Source organism: Microcebus murinus, chromosome 6, assembly GCF_040939455.1.
Source record: "Microcebus murinus isolate Inina chromosome 6, M.murinus_Inina_mat1.0, whole genome shotgun sequence".
Classification (NCBI taxonomy): Eukaryota; Metazoa; Chordata; class Mammalia; order Primates; family Cheirogaleidae; genus Microcebus; species Microcebus murinus.
In genome coordinates this window covers 83,324,029-83,338,921 of record NC_134109.1, presented here as the reverse complement: position 1 = coordinate 83,338,921, position 14,893 = coordinate 83,324,029, and the positions used below count along the sequence as shown (strand labels likewise).

Genomic DNA, 14,893 nt, shown 5'->3' with positions numbered 1-14,893 from the left:
AAGTGCAGGGAAGTTAGTAGGGAGGTCCCTTGCCTGGCTCTTGGCTCTCCTCAGTCCTCGCCAACCCTCCCCTGCCAACCCCATCCCAGCTACGACCCGAGGGTGCACCATCCGTCTGGTCACTGTGATCACCGCCCTTGGCCGCTGGCTGATAGCCAGGAGACCCCGCACCCCATCCTCTCCACGTTGCGCTCAGAAGAGGGCTTTGAACGCCGTCCCCGCCAGTGGGGGCGGTGGACGGGCCGTCCAGATCCCCTGAGGGTGCAGTCGCGCGCTGGCGGGGAAGGGGCCATTCGAAGCCCCGCGTGCTCTGGGCGCTGGTGAAGGAGCGAATGGAGAGGGCCGCGTTCTTGGCAACCTTCCCAGCCGGCTTGGGGCACGTTTGTCTCGAGTTAGTCACGAAGGGATCGAAGAGAGCCCCAGTCCTCGAGGCTTTCCCTTCCTGTGAGTCCCTGGAGGCCAGCACTTTGATTTTTTTCTTTCGCAGAACAATTTCGAAACTCCTCAATCTGTGCTAGACATAGCTGTAGTTTTGTCCTCAGTCAACTAGCAAAGATAGAGGTGTAAACAAATTTCGACACAGTGTGATGACTGCAACAAAAAGAAGCATTATGAGGTTAAATATAAAAAGGTAACATTATCGGTGGCGGAGGGTCGGAGGATGTAGGAAAGGCTTCCTGAAGTAGGCGCAGGTGAAACTGGCGTTTGAGAGACCAAGTGAAATTTGATCAAGCGCATTTCCGGTAGAAAGAACTCGCGTGGTCCCTTAACTTACTGGAGCAATCGGAGATAAACTGAGCAGGTAAACTGATTATAAAGGGCTTAAAATGGGCTAACCTCTCTCCTTGGGCCACTGGGCTCCACTGCAGGGTTTTGAGGGGCAAACCGTTTCATGTATTTTGATTTTTGTTTTCTTTATTTTTGTATATATAATACATGTACTTGGTACAACATTCATGTTATAAAAGCATAGATACAACAATCAGCCACTCTGTTCTTTCTAGTGGAAACCATTGTGCTCACTTTCTTGTGTATCTTTTCAGAGAGTCTATAAATATTTTATAAACAAGGTCTTTCAAGAGCCCAGTTAAACTGTGAGAGGCAATGATCTACAGACATCCGTTTATAAAGGTGGATTGGAAGGAGGCAAGACTTAAGGAGGAAAAAGTTGGCATTTGAGTCCCTAAGGGCACAGTCTATCTTATTTACAATTGTATCTCCAACATTTGGCATAGTACCTAATAAGTATTTTATAAATAATTAAGTGGGAAGAACACAAGCCTAAATTAAGACAATGGCAATGGAGAGGAAGGAAGCAATCTGAGAAATATTTAAAGGTCAGAGTCAATAGAACTTAGTAACTGTAATGGTTAATTTTATGTATCAACTTGGCTAGGCCATGGTATCCATAGTACTCAGTTTTTGGTCAAACACCAGTCTAGTTGTTGCTATGAATATATTTGTTAGATGTGATTAATATTTAAATTAGTAGACTTTGAATAAAGCAGATTACCCTCCATAATGAGAATGAGCTTCATCCATTCAGTCCAAATTAAGACAAGTCCCTTAGAAAGAAGCAATTCTGCCTCCACCATTTGTATCAAATCTTTCTTGGGTCTCCAGCCTGCTTGCCTGCCCTGTAGGTTTCCTACTTACCAGCTCTCATAATCATGTGAGTCAATTCCTTAAAATAAATCTTTATATATATACAGAATATATGTATTATTGATCCTGTTTCTCTGGCCTTTGGAGATTGAGTGACACCCATCTAGTTGCTCCAAGTCAAAAACTTTAGAGCTATTCTTGATTTCTTCTCTCTCCCTAAATTCAATCCATCACCAAGTTCTATAGTCCTACCTTCAATATTAATCTTGAAGCCATTTAATTACCCTCAAGTCTCTTGCTACCACCTTAATCCAGACCATTTCTAGACCAGCAGTCCCCCAACCTTTTTGGCACCAGGGACTGGTTTCATGGAAGACAGTTTTTCCCTGAATGGGATTGGGGGAGGCAGAGCTCAGGTGGTAATGTAAGCAATAGGGAATGGCTGTAAATACAGATGATGCTTCTCCCACTTGCCCACTGCTCACCTCCTGCTGTGCTGCTGGGTTCCTTACAGGCCACGGACTAGTAGGGGTCATGGCCAGGGGGTTGGGGACTGTAGCTCTAGACTGTTACACTTTAACAGCCTCCCAGTTGGTCTTCATTCTTCCACTCTTTCCCCTTTACAGTCCATTTACTACACACCAGGCAGTTTGCTTATTTAAAAATGTAAATCAGGGCTGGGCATGGTGGCTCATGCCAGTAATGATAGCACTTTGGGAGGCCAAGGCAGGAGGATTGCTTGAGCTCAGTTCTAGACCAGCCTGAGCAAAAGGGAGACCCTGTCTCTACTAAAAATAGAAAAATTGGCCAGGTGTCATGTTGCATACCTGTAGTCCCAGCTACTCAGGAGGCTGAGGCAGGAGGATCACTTGAGACCTTAAGTTTGAGGTTGCTGTGAGCTACAAAGATACCACTGCCCTTTACCAGGGGCAACAGAGAGAGACTGTCTCAAAAACAACAACAACAAAAAAGTAAATCAGATTGTGACACCACTTCCCTTCAGTTGAAATCCCTTTAGTGGCTTCTACTAGATGGGTGTCACTCAATCTCCAAAGGCCAGAGAAACAGGATCAATAATATATATATTTTCTATATATATAAAGAGAGATTTATTTTAAGAAATTGACTCACATGATTATGGGAGCTGGTAAGTAGGAAAGTAGAATAAGTAAAATAAGGCCTAACTCTTTACTGACTCCTACTTCCCACCAATCCCCTTGTGCTATTCTCTCATTAACTTGATTGCTACTAGCCCTCTAAGGCTACTTACTAAGCTGTTTCCTGTTTAGGGGCTTTGTACTTAACTGTTCTATCTTCAGTGTTGCTTCCACACTTTGCGTGGTGTCTTCTCTTCTTCCTTCACAAAAATTCAAATGTTACCTTTGCAGAAAGTCCTTCTCTGATCTCCCTCTTGCAAGAAACTTCTCCAGTTATTCTCTTTTCATCACATTATCATAGCACTTATCACAATCTGGAATGATCTTGTTTATTTAATGTTTTTTTGGAGCATAGAGATCTTGTCTGTGTTCTTTACTACTGTATTCCCAGTGCCTGGTATATGGTAAATGCTCCATAAATGTTTTTGAAAATGATGAATGGTGCCTCTCATCATAATAAGGAATACAGAATAAATTAAATTTGGCCACACAGATCTTGACATTCCTGTGGGACATCCAAGTGGAAATATTTAATACACAATTGAACTAGAGAGGTCTGGGCTATAGATAGAGAAATAGGAGGCATCTGATTATGGTGGTGGATGAAATCATGTGTAAGTAGAGGCTATGTGAAGATGGCACAGAATGAGAGACAACCTTGAAGGACGTCAACATTTAAGCAGCAGCCAGAGGAAAAAGATACAGGGAGGATAGTTAAGTGTTTAAAACATTTTGTATCCTTCCAATTCTACCATATGTGTGGGTTTCCTTTTTGTAAAAAAAAAAATAGTAATTAAAAAAAATACTGTAGAATATGGTATATTCAATTTACTTCTTGGAGGTCAGAAGACCTGGTTCCAGTAATTCAGATGATTAGATTATATTGAACTGAACACTGGACAGTTTTGGTGAAGAGGGAAGAGCTCACAAGATTCCTTCTTTTCTGGTAATTGCCCTCGTACACAAGAGTAGGTAGGCTCCCTAAAGCCATGTTGGCTGCCTTATCATAGCTGATACGGGGAACGGGGCTAGTCAGAAGCCGATTAACTATGAGGCTGATAAAGCTTGAGCTTCCAGGGCCCCTCATTGTATAGCCCCTTCCATTATTCAAGAAAGCCTTCTAAATTGTATGTGCTTCAAGCCATATAAAATCTGGATTTGCTCCTCAGTGGGTATAAGTAACCCAGTGGAACCATCACATTTTGTGGTAGCTAGTTTCCAACAGTGGCCTCCCCAGTGAACAGTATTCAAACCCTTATGAAGTCTCCTCCCTAGATCTGGCCTGCCCCTATGATTCATTTTTGACCAATAGAATAGGGCAGAAGTACCTACGCCATACATAATGTACCTTGCAGCTTCCATCTGTATCTTTGGAATGCTCACTCTGGTGGAAGCCAGCTATCATTTAAGAAGTTTTACTACTGCAGGACCACCATGCTGTTAAGAAGTTCAAGTTAAACACATAGGCTGTATAGAGAGATGCCACACATGAGAGTGAAGAAGTCTTGGACATCCATCCTAGTTGAGTCTTCAGGTGATTTCATCCCCAATCACCATATGAATGCAACCACAGCAGACCCTAAGGAAAAGTTGCCAATCTGAGCCCAGTCAACCCACTGATCTGTGACAGATAAGTTATTTTAGTTGTCTGAGTTTTGGGGTGAATTGTTATGAATTTAATAGATAACTAAAAGATTCTCTTTCCCAGGACTTTGGAATTTGGAACTCAAGACTCCTAGAGCCTAGGAGTTGGTGGTGGTGGTGGACAGCATCCTGAAGGGAGGGCTACAAACTCCTGCTGAGGTGATGATTTCCCAAACCACCTACTTCCTCCTGCCTTCCCTGAGGTCCAGTTCTCCAGGTCTTCCTTAATTGCCATGAGGTACCACAATATCTTTCCAGTAAATTCCATTTTGGCCTCAGCTAAAAATCTTAAATACATCCTAGTACAGTCTAATTGCAGTTTAGAAATCTTGAGGCTAATTCTCTAGTATACTTAAGTCTATGTTTGGCACATAGTAGGCACTTAATAACTGAATGACTGCATGAATATATTTCCTTTCAGAACTGGGTTCTTTTCCAAGAAAAACCTGCCCACCAGGCCATTGTTTCTTTTCATGAGGGGAAGTCTCAAAGGAAAATTACTAGAGCTGGATCCCAAAAAAGCAAGTGTTTATTACTAGTAAGCACTCAGCATTGTAGCAGTAACTGAACCAGGAAATAGTAAATAAGTGGCTAAGAAGATGCCACATCCAAATTAACTATCTCAAGGTGGAGGAAAGCTATCTCAAGTCTCAGGAAAGCAAGGCCATATATATAAAATATATATTCATATACATATATATATATATATGAAGTGGTAATGTAGTTAGTTATTTGTGTTGGTTGAATAGGTTTTAAGACAATCTGTCTTTAAAAAAATGTTGACAGAAAAAGTGAAATATAGGGAAAGGGAAGCCAAAGAACATTTTTAGTCTCCAGAGAAAAAGGTTAAGTTGACCTGCAGTCTTTTAGCAAATACATATCTAGTGGAGATGAAGGCATCCTCTTGACTTGATATTTAGCCATTAAGAGAACCTTAATGGCTAATAGAGGGAGTAGACTCCCTCTCTGGTTCTACTCTTACCAAGAAGTAATCTAATTTAGTTTCTTACAGAGGAAAACTGACAGTAAATGAATAAAATTGAATTCTGGTATAAAAATTAGTCTCTTGTGACTTTGAGTAGTGTGAACCAATTTCCCTGAATCTCATCAATTTTGTATGCACTGAATGAATCAATTTTCTGGATTAAGAAGTCCAAACTTTGAAATGTGGGCTCATCCTTTCCTTCATCTATCAAACAATTATTGAGTGCCTACCCTGTACCAAAGTATTCTTCTAGGCTCTGGGGATATTAACTTCAAAGTGTTAACCCATATAAAATTGAAAATGGGATGTGGGGGTTGAAGGTGCTATGGAAAAATACACGGGCTATGTGTATGCAGCATTGATAAGTTTTTGAAACAAATTGAGAATTTATTCACAATATTGTATATACTTTTTCAAATGAGGAAGCAGGGAAACACATGTCTATAACTACATGTTAGGGACTCCACTTAGTCCTTAAAACTAACCTGTGATTCACATGTTAAGTCTCTAGGGGAATCCTGTAATTAAAAATACAGTAACTATTCCCAGTTTACAGACAAACAGAATAGGTAATCAATAAATGTTGAACAAAGTAACATTAAAACTTCTGTCCCCACTGGGTGGGGTGGCTCACACCTATAATCCTAGCACTCTAGGAGGCTGAGGCAGGCAGATTGCTAGAGGTCAGGAGTTCGAAACCAGCCTGAGCAAGAGCAAGACCCCCGTCTCTACTATAAATAGAAAGAAATTAATTGGCCAACTAATATATATAGAAAAAATTAGCCAGGCATGGTGGTTCATGCCTGTAGTCCCAGCTACTCAGCTACTCGGGAGGCTGAGGCAGTAGGATTGCTTGAGCCCAGGAGTTTGAGGTTGCTGTGAGCTAGGCTGACACCATGACACTCACTCTGGCCTGGGCAACAAAGCAAGACTCTGTCTCAAAAAAAAACAAAAAAAAAACTTCTCTCCCCAAGAAGTTATCATTAAAGGAGAATAAATAACAGCAGAAGTAAAGCAGAGCTGCTCATAGCTTGTATTTAAGAAGTACCTTAGGCCGGGCATGGAAGTTCACGCCTATAATCCTAGCACTCTGGGAGGCCAAGGCGGGCTGATTGCTCAAGGTCAGGAGTTCGAAACCAGCCTGAGCGACACCCCATCTCTACCAAAAATAGAAAGAAATTGACCAACTAAAAATATAAATACAAAAATTAGCCGGGCATGGTGGTGCATGCCTGTAGTCCCAGCCATTTGGGAGGCTGAGGCAGTAGGATCGCTGAGCCTAGGAGATTGAGGTTGCTGTGAGCCAGGCTGATGCCACGGCACTCACTCTAGCCTGGGCAAGAAAGTGAGACTCTGTCTCAAAAAAAAAAAGAAAAAAAAAGAAGTACCTTATGCACCCATCTCAAAATCTCATAAAGATGAAGTAGCTTAAGGCTAAAGGGCAAAAGGGCTAGGTTAAAAACTCCTATGTGTAAATTCCAAAATCAATGCATCATTATTTTTTCCAGTGATTGCTTGGGAAAAGATTACATTTTGTAAAGATCTGATTTATGTAACTTGATACAGAAACAGCTAAATGAAATTTCTTTCATTTTAAACCAAAACAACAACAACATACCCAAGAATCTTATAAGATATAAAATGATAGTTGATAGTGTCTCCATTCAACTCCCATACATTTTTCCATACTTTTATAGGGCATTGTAAAATCCTATAGTACCTTCTCATTCCTGTCTGGACAGTGGGAAAAACATGCCTTTCCTCAGGAAGTCCCCCAAATTCACATGGTTAGTAAGCTCTCAGTAAACCAGACAAGCCATACTTTCTAGAACCATAACTACCTCTTCACCTCAGATTGTCCACTAAGACGCTGTCACCCAATGCATTAACCATTTGTTGTCTTGGAGAGAGGGAATACTTTGCATGAAGAACTTCAGAACTTCTAACTGGTCTCCCACCCACCCACTTTAGAAATATCTAAAGTGGTATTTTAACAACGCAATCATTTACTCCCCTGCTTGAATGTCCCCTCCCCACAACCAAGCCTAGCTGTAGCCCTTGAATAGATTTTGAGGATCTTGATGTAAAATAGTTATTAGCCCTCAAAGCCATTCTTCTCCTTTATAATCCTTTTCCCAACTAGAATTAATGCCAGTCTTCACTGCTAGGTCATAAGTTTGAGTGCAGCTTCAGTTTTGCTTTTTTGTCATTCACAGAGCCAACAATGTAACATAGTAAGGTAGTGACTTTTTAAAATGACTTTTTACTGTCATTAGGAAGGCTACTTATAGCCACTTGTACTAGTTCATTTGGTTCATCCGTTACTAAGGGGATTTTTCCTAACTTGGCAAATCCTTTATGTGAACTTGCTATCCTGACTACTTACTTTTTAAGCCATTCAACAAGTCACTCTTAAATTTCCTCATCACCATTTCTTAACACTCAAAATTTTCATCAAACATGTTAACATGGCTAACCTCTCCATTATCACTCAATCCAGTCTTCATTTGTTTAAATGCACCCCACTGTTCACATCTTTCTTAAAAATTCTTCCTAACATCTGTGATTATATGGTGTTACAATACCCTGATCCTACTGTTCACTCCTTTTTCCCAAAACTCTTGTGTATAGTTCTCATCCCTCTTGTATACCCTCCTTTAGAGAACCACCTGCTTTAACAGCTCTATTCTGGTATCTTATTTGCATATTACTTTATAATATGCTCTAATGTTTCATTTGAGCCTTTTAATTCTGAAAGGTAGGTCTTAGTGCACCCATTTTACAGATGAACAAAATTGAAGTTCAGATAACTGCCTTACCTAGTAAGTGGTTAAGTTTTCAGGAACTTAAATTCAGGTCTTTTGACCCTGAATTTCATGCATTGATTAACCACGGCTCCCAAGTCAACTATTTGACTGACTGCCTTAAGTGCACTTTTATTTCTAAAGGATTGCTACAATGACTAAAACCTGTGAGCACCAAATTCCTTTAGAGCTTAGGGAAAATAATTATCAAAGGTCTCATCACAGAGACTGATGGGGGACCAGTGAACTATTCTATAGTTATATTGGCTCAAGTTATTTTAGCCTATACATCAAGTATAAATTTTTCATCTTAGCTCACTATAATCTGGTTCCTTCTTGCCATCTTATCTCTACTTTTCAAAACCAACCCCTTCTTTATTCAGGTTGGTATCCTCAAGTGTTCTATTGCACCTCTGTTCACAGTAGTTCCAGAAATTAAAAATGCCCTTCCTTCTAAAATCATTACTCTGAGTAATGGTAAATAGAGACCTTGGGTCTCATGCGTGGTGGCTCATGCCTGTAATCCTAGCATTCTGGGAGGCCGAGGTGGGCGGATTGCTCGAGGTCAGTTCGAAACCAGCCTGAGCAAGAGCGAGACCCCGTCTCTACTATAAATAGAAAGAAATTAATGGGCCAACTAATATATATAGAAAAAATTAGCTGGGGATGGTAGCACATGGCTGTAGTCCCTCCCAGCTACTTGGGAGGCTGAGGCAGAAGGATCGCTTGAGCCCAGGAGTTTGAAGTTGCTGTGAGCTAGGCTGATAACATGGCACTCTAGCCCAGCATGAGAGTGAGACTGACTCCAAAAAAAAGAGACCTTGATTCTAGTTCCAGCTCTGTGATCTTGGAAAGACACTCTTCTAAACTCATTTCCTTATCTGTAAAATAAAGAGGTACACTTAGACATTGTAGTTTTCTTCTAGTTTAAAAATTGTACTGTTATCTATAAGTCTACTTGATAATACTGTATATATATTTTATTGGCTTAATTGGTAAATTTGAGAAAGCTTTGTATTCATGTACAAACATGATCATACAAGAAAGCCAAGGCGTCGGGAATAGCATATTATAGTGATAACTAAATTTAAGTCTCCCAGAATAGCTACATGGTCTTGGGTCACAGCTTTCTCTGAGCCCCAATTTCCTTATCTATTTTTCCTTATCTGTGACCCACTCTAAGGTTTGTCCTGCAGATTAACATGAAAATGGAAAGTAATGTGAGCAAACTGTATACTTGTAAACAAAACCAGCCCTATACATTAGAAATTGTATTATTTCTGGTGGCTGATAAAATATAATCAAAGAAAAGTGCTTCCATAAAAGTTTTATTTATCCCCACAACAACCCTGTGAGGTAGGGTGATAAGGGCATTTGAAGATGAGAAAACTAAATCTACATTACTTGTTCACGGCTATACTGCATAGTAAATAAGTAGAAATTAAATTGAAATTTTTAAATGTCCATGACTTTATATTGATTCATGTGGAAACAGGTAGAGAGAATATTAACTCCCCCCTACCTTAATGCCAAAAGGACACTGCCTTGAAAAATCCCATTTCAAAAGATGAAAGTAGTATTTCATTGCTTATTTCTAAAAAGATTTATAAAATAAAAAAATAGTGAAATATTTTACAGGTAATATATATAATGGTCTCATTCAGGGACATGTCCTTCAGCTGTGTATATGATCAACTATTCCAAGTCCTAGAAATGCAAAGTCTTAAAAAAAGTGTCAAAGACAAAATGATGAGCAGTAGCCTCAATCTTCATTATTCCTCCATGTATCTTGAATAAATTCTGTGAAACCTGGTCCCATGTTTAAAAAAGAAACACTACAAAGATATGTCTGGTAAACTTTTACTTTGTTGCCTAGTCTCAAAACACTATCACATTACTTAAAACAGTGATTTCCCAAACCTGGCTATTGAGAATCATTGGGAAAGCTTTAAAAAATATACAGAGATCCACGCTAGAGCCAGTGAGACAATTTTCCAGAGGTAGGCCCCAGGAATCTGTATTTCAAAAGCTCATCAGTATAATTCTAATGCAGAGTCAGGGTTGAGAACCACTGATTTATCTTACTACTATCAAAACCATAAAGTAACTAGAATAAATTTGTTGCTTTCATATCCCCTTTTTAAAAAAAAGATCTCAGAATATGTAATATCCCCAGAACTCGTGCCTCTGAACAAGTAATTTCAATTCAAGATACAGAGAAACATTTTATAAAAATGTATCCTAATTAGTGAGACTTGGATTCCAATAATAATTTAGTATTTAAAGATAAGATACTGAGTTTTGTGGTTTCTATTCTGAAAATCTTAAATGTATGTAATATAGGTTTCTTGTAGGCTTTCAATTTAGGGGAAGACATGAAAAGTAATGACATAAGCACATCAGCACTAAAAAAATACTATACTCAAATATAGCTCATGAGAGGAATAAAAAAGTGAATGAATGACAATCAAAGGCCTTTTGGCCCATACATTTTTGTTCCCAGTCCACTCTTCCCCTATAAGGGGAAATAAAATAAACATTCTTTCCTAGTTGCTTGGCATAGTTATTCAGTGGGTAACTATCAACTAAGTTAATTTAGATACACAAGATTTAAGAGAGATAACAAATAAATACCTAGGAAGACAAAGAGAAGTCAGGTCGGAAAACCTTAACTAGCTAATAATGTAGTATATAACACCATCATATTAGTACAATTATATGAAGGCTTCAGTGTCCTTTACATTTCAGCTTTATGTGACTGACACAGACGTGGAAGAGATCTGGTCCTTATGAAGAATTCTGTGCTCGCTGGAAAGATTTGTAGGTATAATGAAATGTTTTTCTTCACTGATGAGATGAAGTCTCTGTTTTTCAGGCAAGTTGACTGAACAGAACAATGAGAAACAAACTTCTTTAGAAGGTTGAATGAAAGTAATATCTAGCTGAAAAAGACATTGGCCAAAAATAACTTTTTTAAAAAACCATTCTATGTTAACCCTTAAAAAAAAAAAAAAAAAAAAACAGAGAAATATAAAAAAAACAATGTACACATCCATTTCACTGACAGTTACAAGAAAATAGCTGTTTATAGAAGTTACATAATGCTTTCAACAAATCCCCAACAATTTTGGGGAAACAGATAAAGCCATCGGGTAAATAAATATACATACTAGCTAATATAAAACAATTTATGGTTACGAATTGTCATCAATTTTTTTAGGACCCAAGGAGAAATATGGTGATATAAATCTGATTAGGGCTACATATATTACATGGAATTAAAAAACACAACTGATTAAAACATCCTCTCTAACAATGATACAAATATTTAAAAGAATGTCTTAAAAGTCAGACATTTATTACTGGAAATAGCACAATTTTAATATGTACTTCAGAGTTTTAATGTGTATACAGGTCACTTTTGTCTCATCAGGTATCAATCTCTCCTGCATTTACTACAGTCAGTTTTTGTAAGAGTTCACATTTCCTGTGTGAGCAGAAGGGGCTGGGCACATCTCAATTAAAAAAATATACACCTCCAATTAACCAAATGGAAGTGTTTAACGTTTACCAACAGAGAGTGACAAGACGGGGGTAATGGGAAGATAAAACATTATATTAAGATTGAAGGAAGCTGACTAAATTGTCTCTTTATAAATTATTTTAAATTTTTTATTAAATTTAAAATGACCCAAGTAAAGTAATGAAGAAAAAATATATTAATTTGGTCTCAAGAAATTTTCTCAGGCCATATAAAATTTCCCTTAGTTTATTTCTTTACGGAAGCTTCTTATGCTTGATTCATTTATCAGCTGACTTAAAGGAACTCTCTCCTAGCATGGGATCGAAAACAACTATTACCATTAATAAAAGACAATTTAAAAAATGATGTTTATTATTAAAGTGCCCAGGGGCACAATGGTATAGGTGCTTACATTTCCCTTTAAATTATGGGAAAGCCCTTTGAAACTGTATTTACTTAGGAAGACTTTCAGCAATTATAATGTATGCTGAAAGTTCAGATCTTGTATAGGTTTTGGGTTTTGCTGTTTGAACAGAAAAAGGAGGGGAGCAGGGAGAAATGTAACTAGGTTCACAATTTTGAGCAAGAGCATATGTAAAGGTAACGTATGTACATTTTATTTCAAGAAAGACAGAAGACAAACAGCATAAAGATGCCCATATGCCCTAAAGATAAATACATTTCAAAGATTCTCATTAAAATGAATCTGTAGTATTTTTTCCTGCAAGCAAAATACCTTTCTTTAAATTAAAAAAAAAAATCAGTATTCTGAATTGCAAATGCTTTTGCTTTTTTTGCAGAAAATCTGCCATGATTATTTTTTTAATGAATAAGGATTTTCCACAAAACAGGCTTGCTCTACATGCTAGATTTTTAAACATTTCAGTGACACAATATGCTAACTACATACACAACAGATAATATAGTAAGAAAACACTCAACCTGATGAAAAGTTAAAATCTTCATTAATACACTGAAAATTGACATAACTCATGCCTTTAAAATCAAAAATACAAAAATTAAATGTTTTCCTAAAAAGATTTCCTTATTTTAAGGATTCATTTGAAAATGAAGCTGCATGTAATTTGTACAGTAAGTTGTACAAGTAAACAGGTAATATACATAAAAAATTAATTGACATACTCCTCAATTATCAGTTGTCCACCTTTAATTTCCAATACTGTACTTTCTTAACAAGCATACAAAATATCAAACTTCTCTTTAGAAAAAGTGCTGTTCTTTGACATCCTTTACATAAAAACAGTCTGAGCCTGTGGCATGTTAATGCAGTTGAGAGGCAAAGCATACTAACTTTTACAAATTCTACCTTCCATAAAAAGCCTCTCGAAAAGGAGATTACACGCCACTATAAAAATATCAACCTCTTGTGGTAGCTGCATTAGAGAACCAAGGCTTGAAGACTATTTTCATATAGCATAGAAAAACCACTATGAGAGCATATTAACTGCATTGGTGGCTTGGGAGTGTACTGTGCCACAGGATTATGCATAGCTACTGTTAGGTACCAAGACTGTTACACAGAGTTTTAAATTGATTGTAACCGAGAGCATAACAGAGGTACTACCAGCCCATGCAAAATAACTAAAAATACTGAGTCACTGTGCTGAATACTTCATTCCTGGAGAAAACCAAAGGCAGCAGTAACTAAATCAAGCCCAACAGGTGACCAAACCCATTCTCCTCAAAGATTGGTGAGCACAGTGAATTCTGAGGTATACCTTTATCCATTTAAATCTGTGTGCCATTGCAAGATATTACCATTTGGGAATACACGCCATCACAATGGTTTAAATCTTTTGAATATTAGTCATTCATATATTCTTATCTACCCAGTCTCTTGATTTTTGTAAAGATTTCACCTACAGTAGAATATTACAGAAACAAAATATAAATGCATGTCTTCTAAATGAAACTTACATGGACTAAAATAGAGAATATTTTTAAACAAATATACAATATGCAGGCAGACAAAGCAGGAAAACGGCCATTCAAATGTATAATAAAAAACTAAAAATTGACTATTTCCAGAAAACTATGAAGCGCCTCAACTAAAAGGAATGCATAATGAAATTCTAATCTAATATAGGTCAAAAATGTAAAAAGGTTATAAACCTTAACAGGAAAAATAAAACAACTTTTACTGGCCATTCCTGTTGAAATGAGAATCGTAAAGTAACAGAAAAGTGGCTACAAACCCACTTAGAGCACCAAACAGAGAGAAAATAAAAGTCCATTTTCATCTCTGTTATTATCATAAAATCCTGTGTGACTACAGGTCAAACTGCTGGTGGCAGAAACAGAATTCTTTATAAACTGCAGATGTCCTGTACATAAAAAAATTTCACTGGAATTGCACTAGTTCTAAAGACTCTTCTGTTTTAGCCTACCTACTGTATGTATTCAATCTGAGATAGATAAAGTCTCTTTCTGTAACCCTTGATTATTATTGGGCACCAAAGATAAGAAAAGCAAGACGGGGTACAAAAATGCAAAATTTCAACAGTAATGGCAATGTTTTTGTCTTAGTCCAAAAGGGTCCTCTCCCCCTTCAGTGATTTGACAAGTCTTTGTACTTAATCTGGGGGCAGCAAATCATGCAAGCGAAATCTGTCTCTGATGTGAGGTCGAACATCTTCATTCTGTGTGGAAAAAGAGACAATTTTTTGAAACCTACATAATTTCAAAGATATAATAATATTATAAACATTCTTATTTTGCAGAGAAAATATACTATTTTATTTTACAATTAAAATGTTATTGTTTGTCAAATATAGATATACTACACAGATATAATTAACTCAGAATTAAATTTAGGTTAAAGAAAACTTTCATTAAAGTTTTAATTTCATAAGAACAATGAAGCAATAAGAGGTCAAACAAAAAGATAGATAAAAGGGTTAAGCCACTGAATTCTACTTTCTACATTAGTCTTTAAAGTTGACTGATCCATGGATATAGGAAAATAATTCTGAGAATAAAGCTTCAGTGACATAGCATTAATTCTAGTTGTGAATTATGAAAGCAAAATGAAATCAACTTAATGTTATTTCAAACACAACGGGTTAGTGATTTATAAGAGGAAGTCTACTGAAACAGTAAACATTTAACCTATACATTTAATACTGATAAGCATAATTTTAATATATAAAATTTT

At 37.4% G+C, this 14,893-nt stretch overlaps 1 protein-coding gene and 1 long non-coding RNA gene across 5 annotated transcripts in view; one reads left to right on the top strand and one right to left on the bottom strand.

Moving 5' to 3' along the window:
• The first annotated feature begins 255 nt into the window (after nucleotides 1-255).
• Nucleotides 256-12,451, top strand: LOC105872545 (uncharacterized). The gene is made up of 3 exons (XR_012919767.1): nucleotides 256-802; nucleotides 4,471-4,644; nucleotides 10,927-12,451. It is a non-coding gene; the product is annotated as an uncharacterized LOC105872545 (long non-coding RNA).
• The window catches only part of CTDSPL2 (CTD small phosphatase like 2), an 87,257-nt gene continuing 81,870 nt past the window's right edge, over nucleotides 9,507-14,893 (bottom strand). For all 4 annotated transcript variants that reach the window (XM_012766689.3, XM_076004310.1, XM_012766687.3 and 1 more), the window contains exon 13: nucleotides 9,507-14,378. In XM_012766689.3, the coding sequence (XP_012622143.1) occupies nucleotides 14,313-14,378 (66 nt within the window). In that variant the 3' untranslated portion in view covers nucleotides 9,507-14,312. The remainder of the gene's footprint in view (nucleotides 14,379-14,893) is intronic.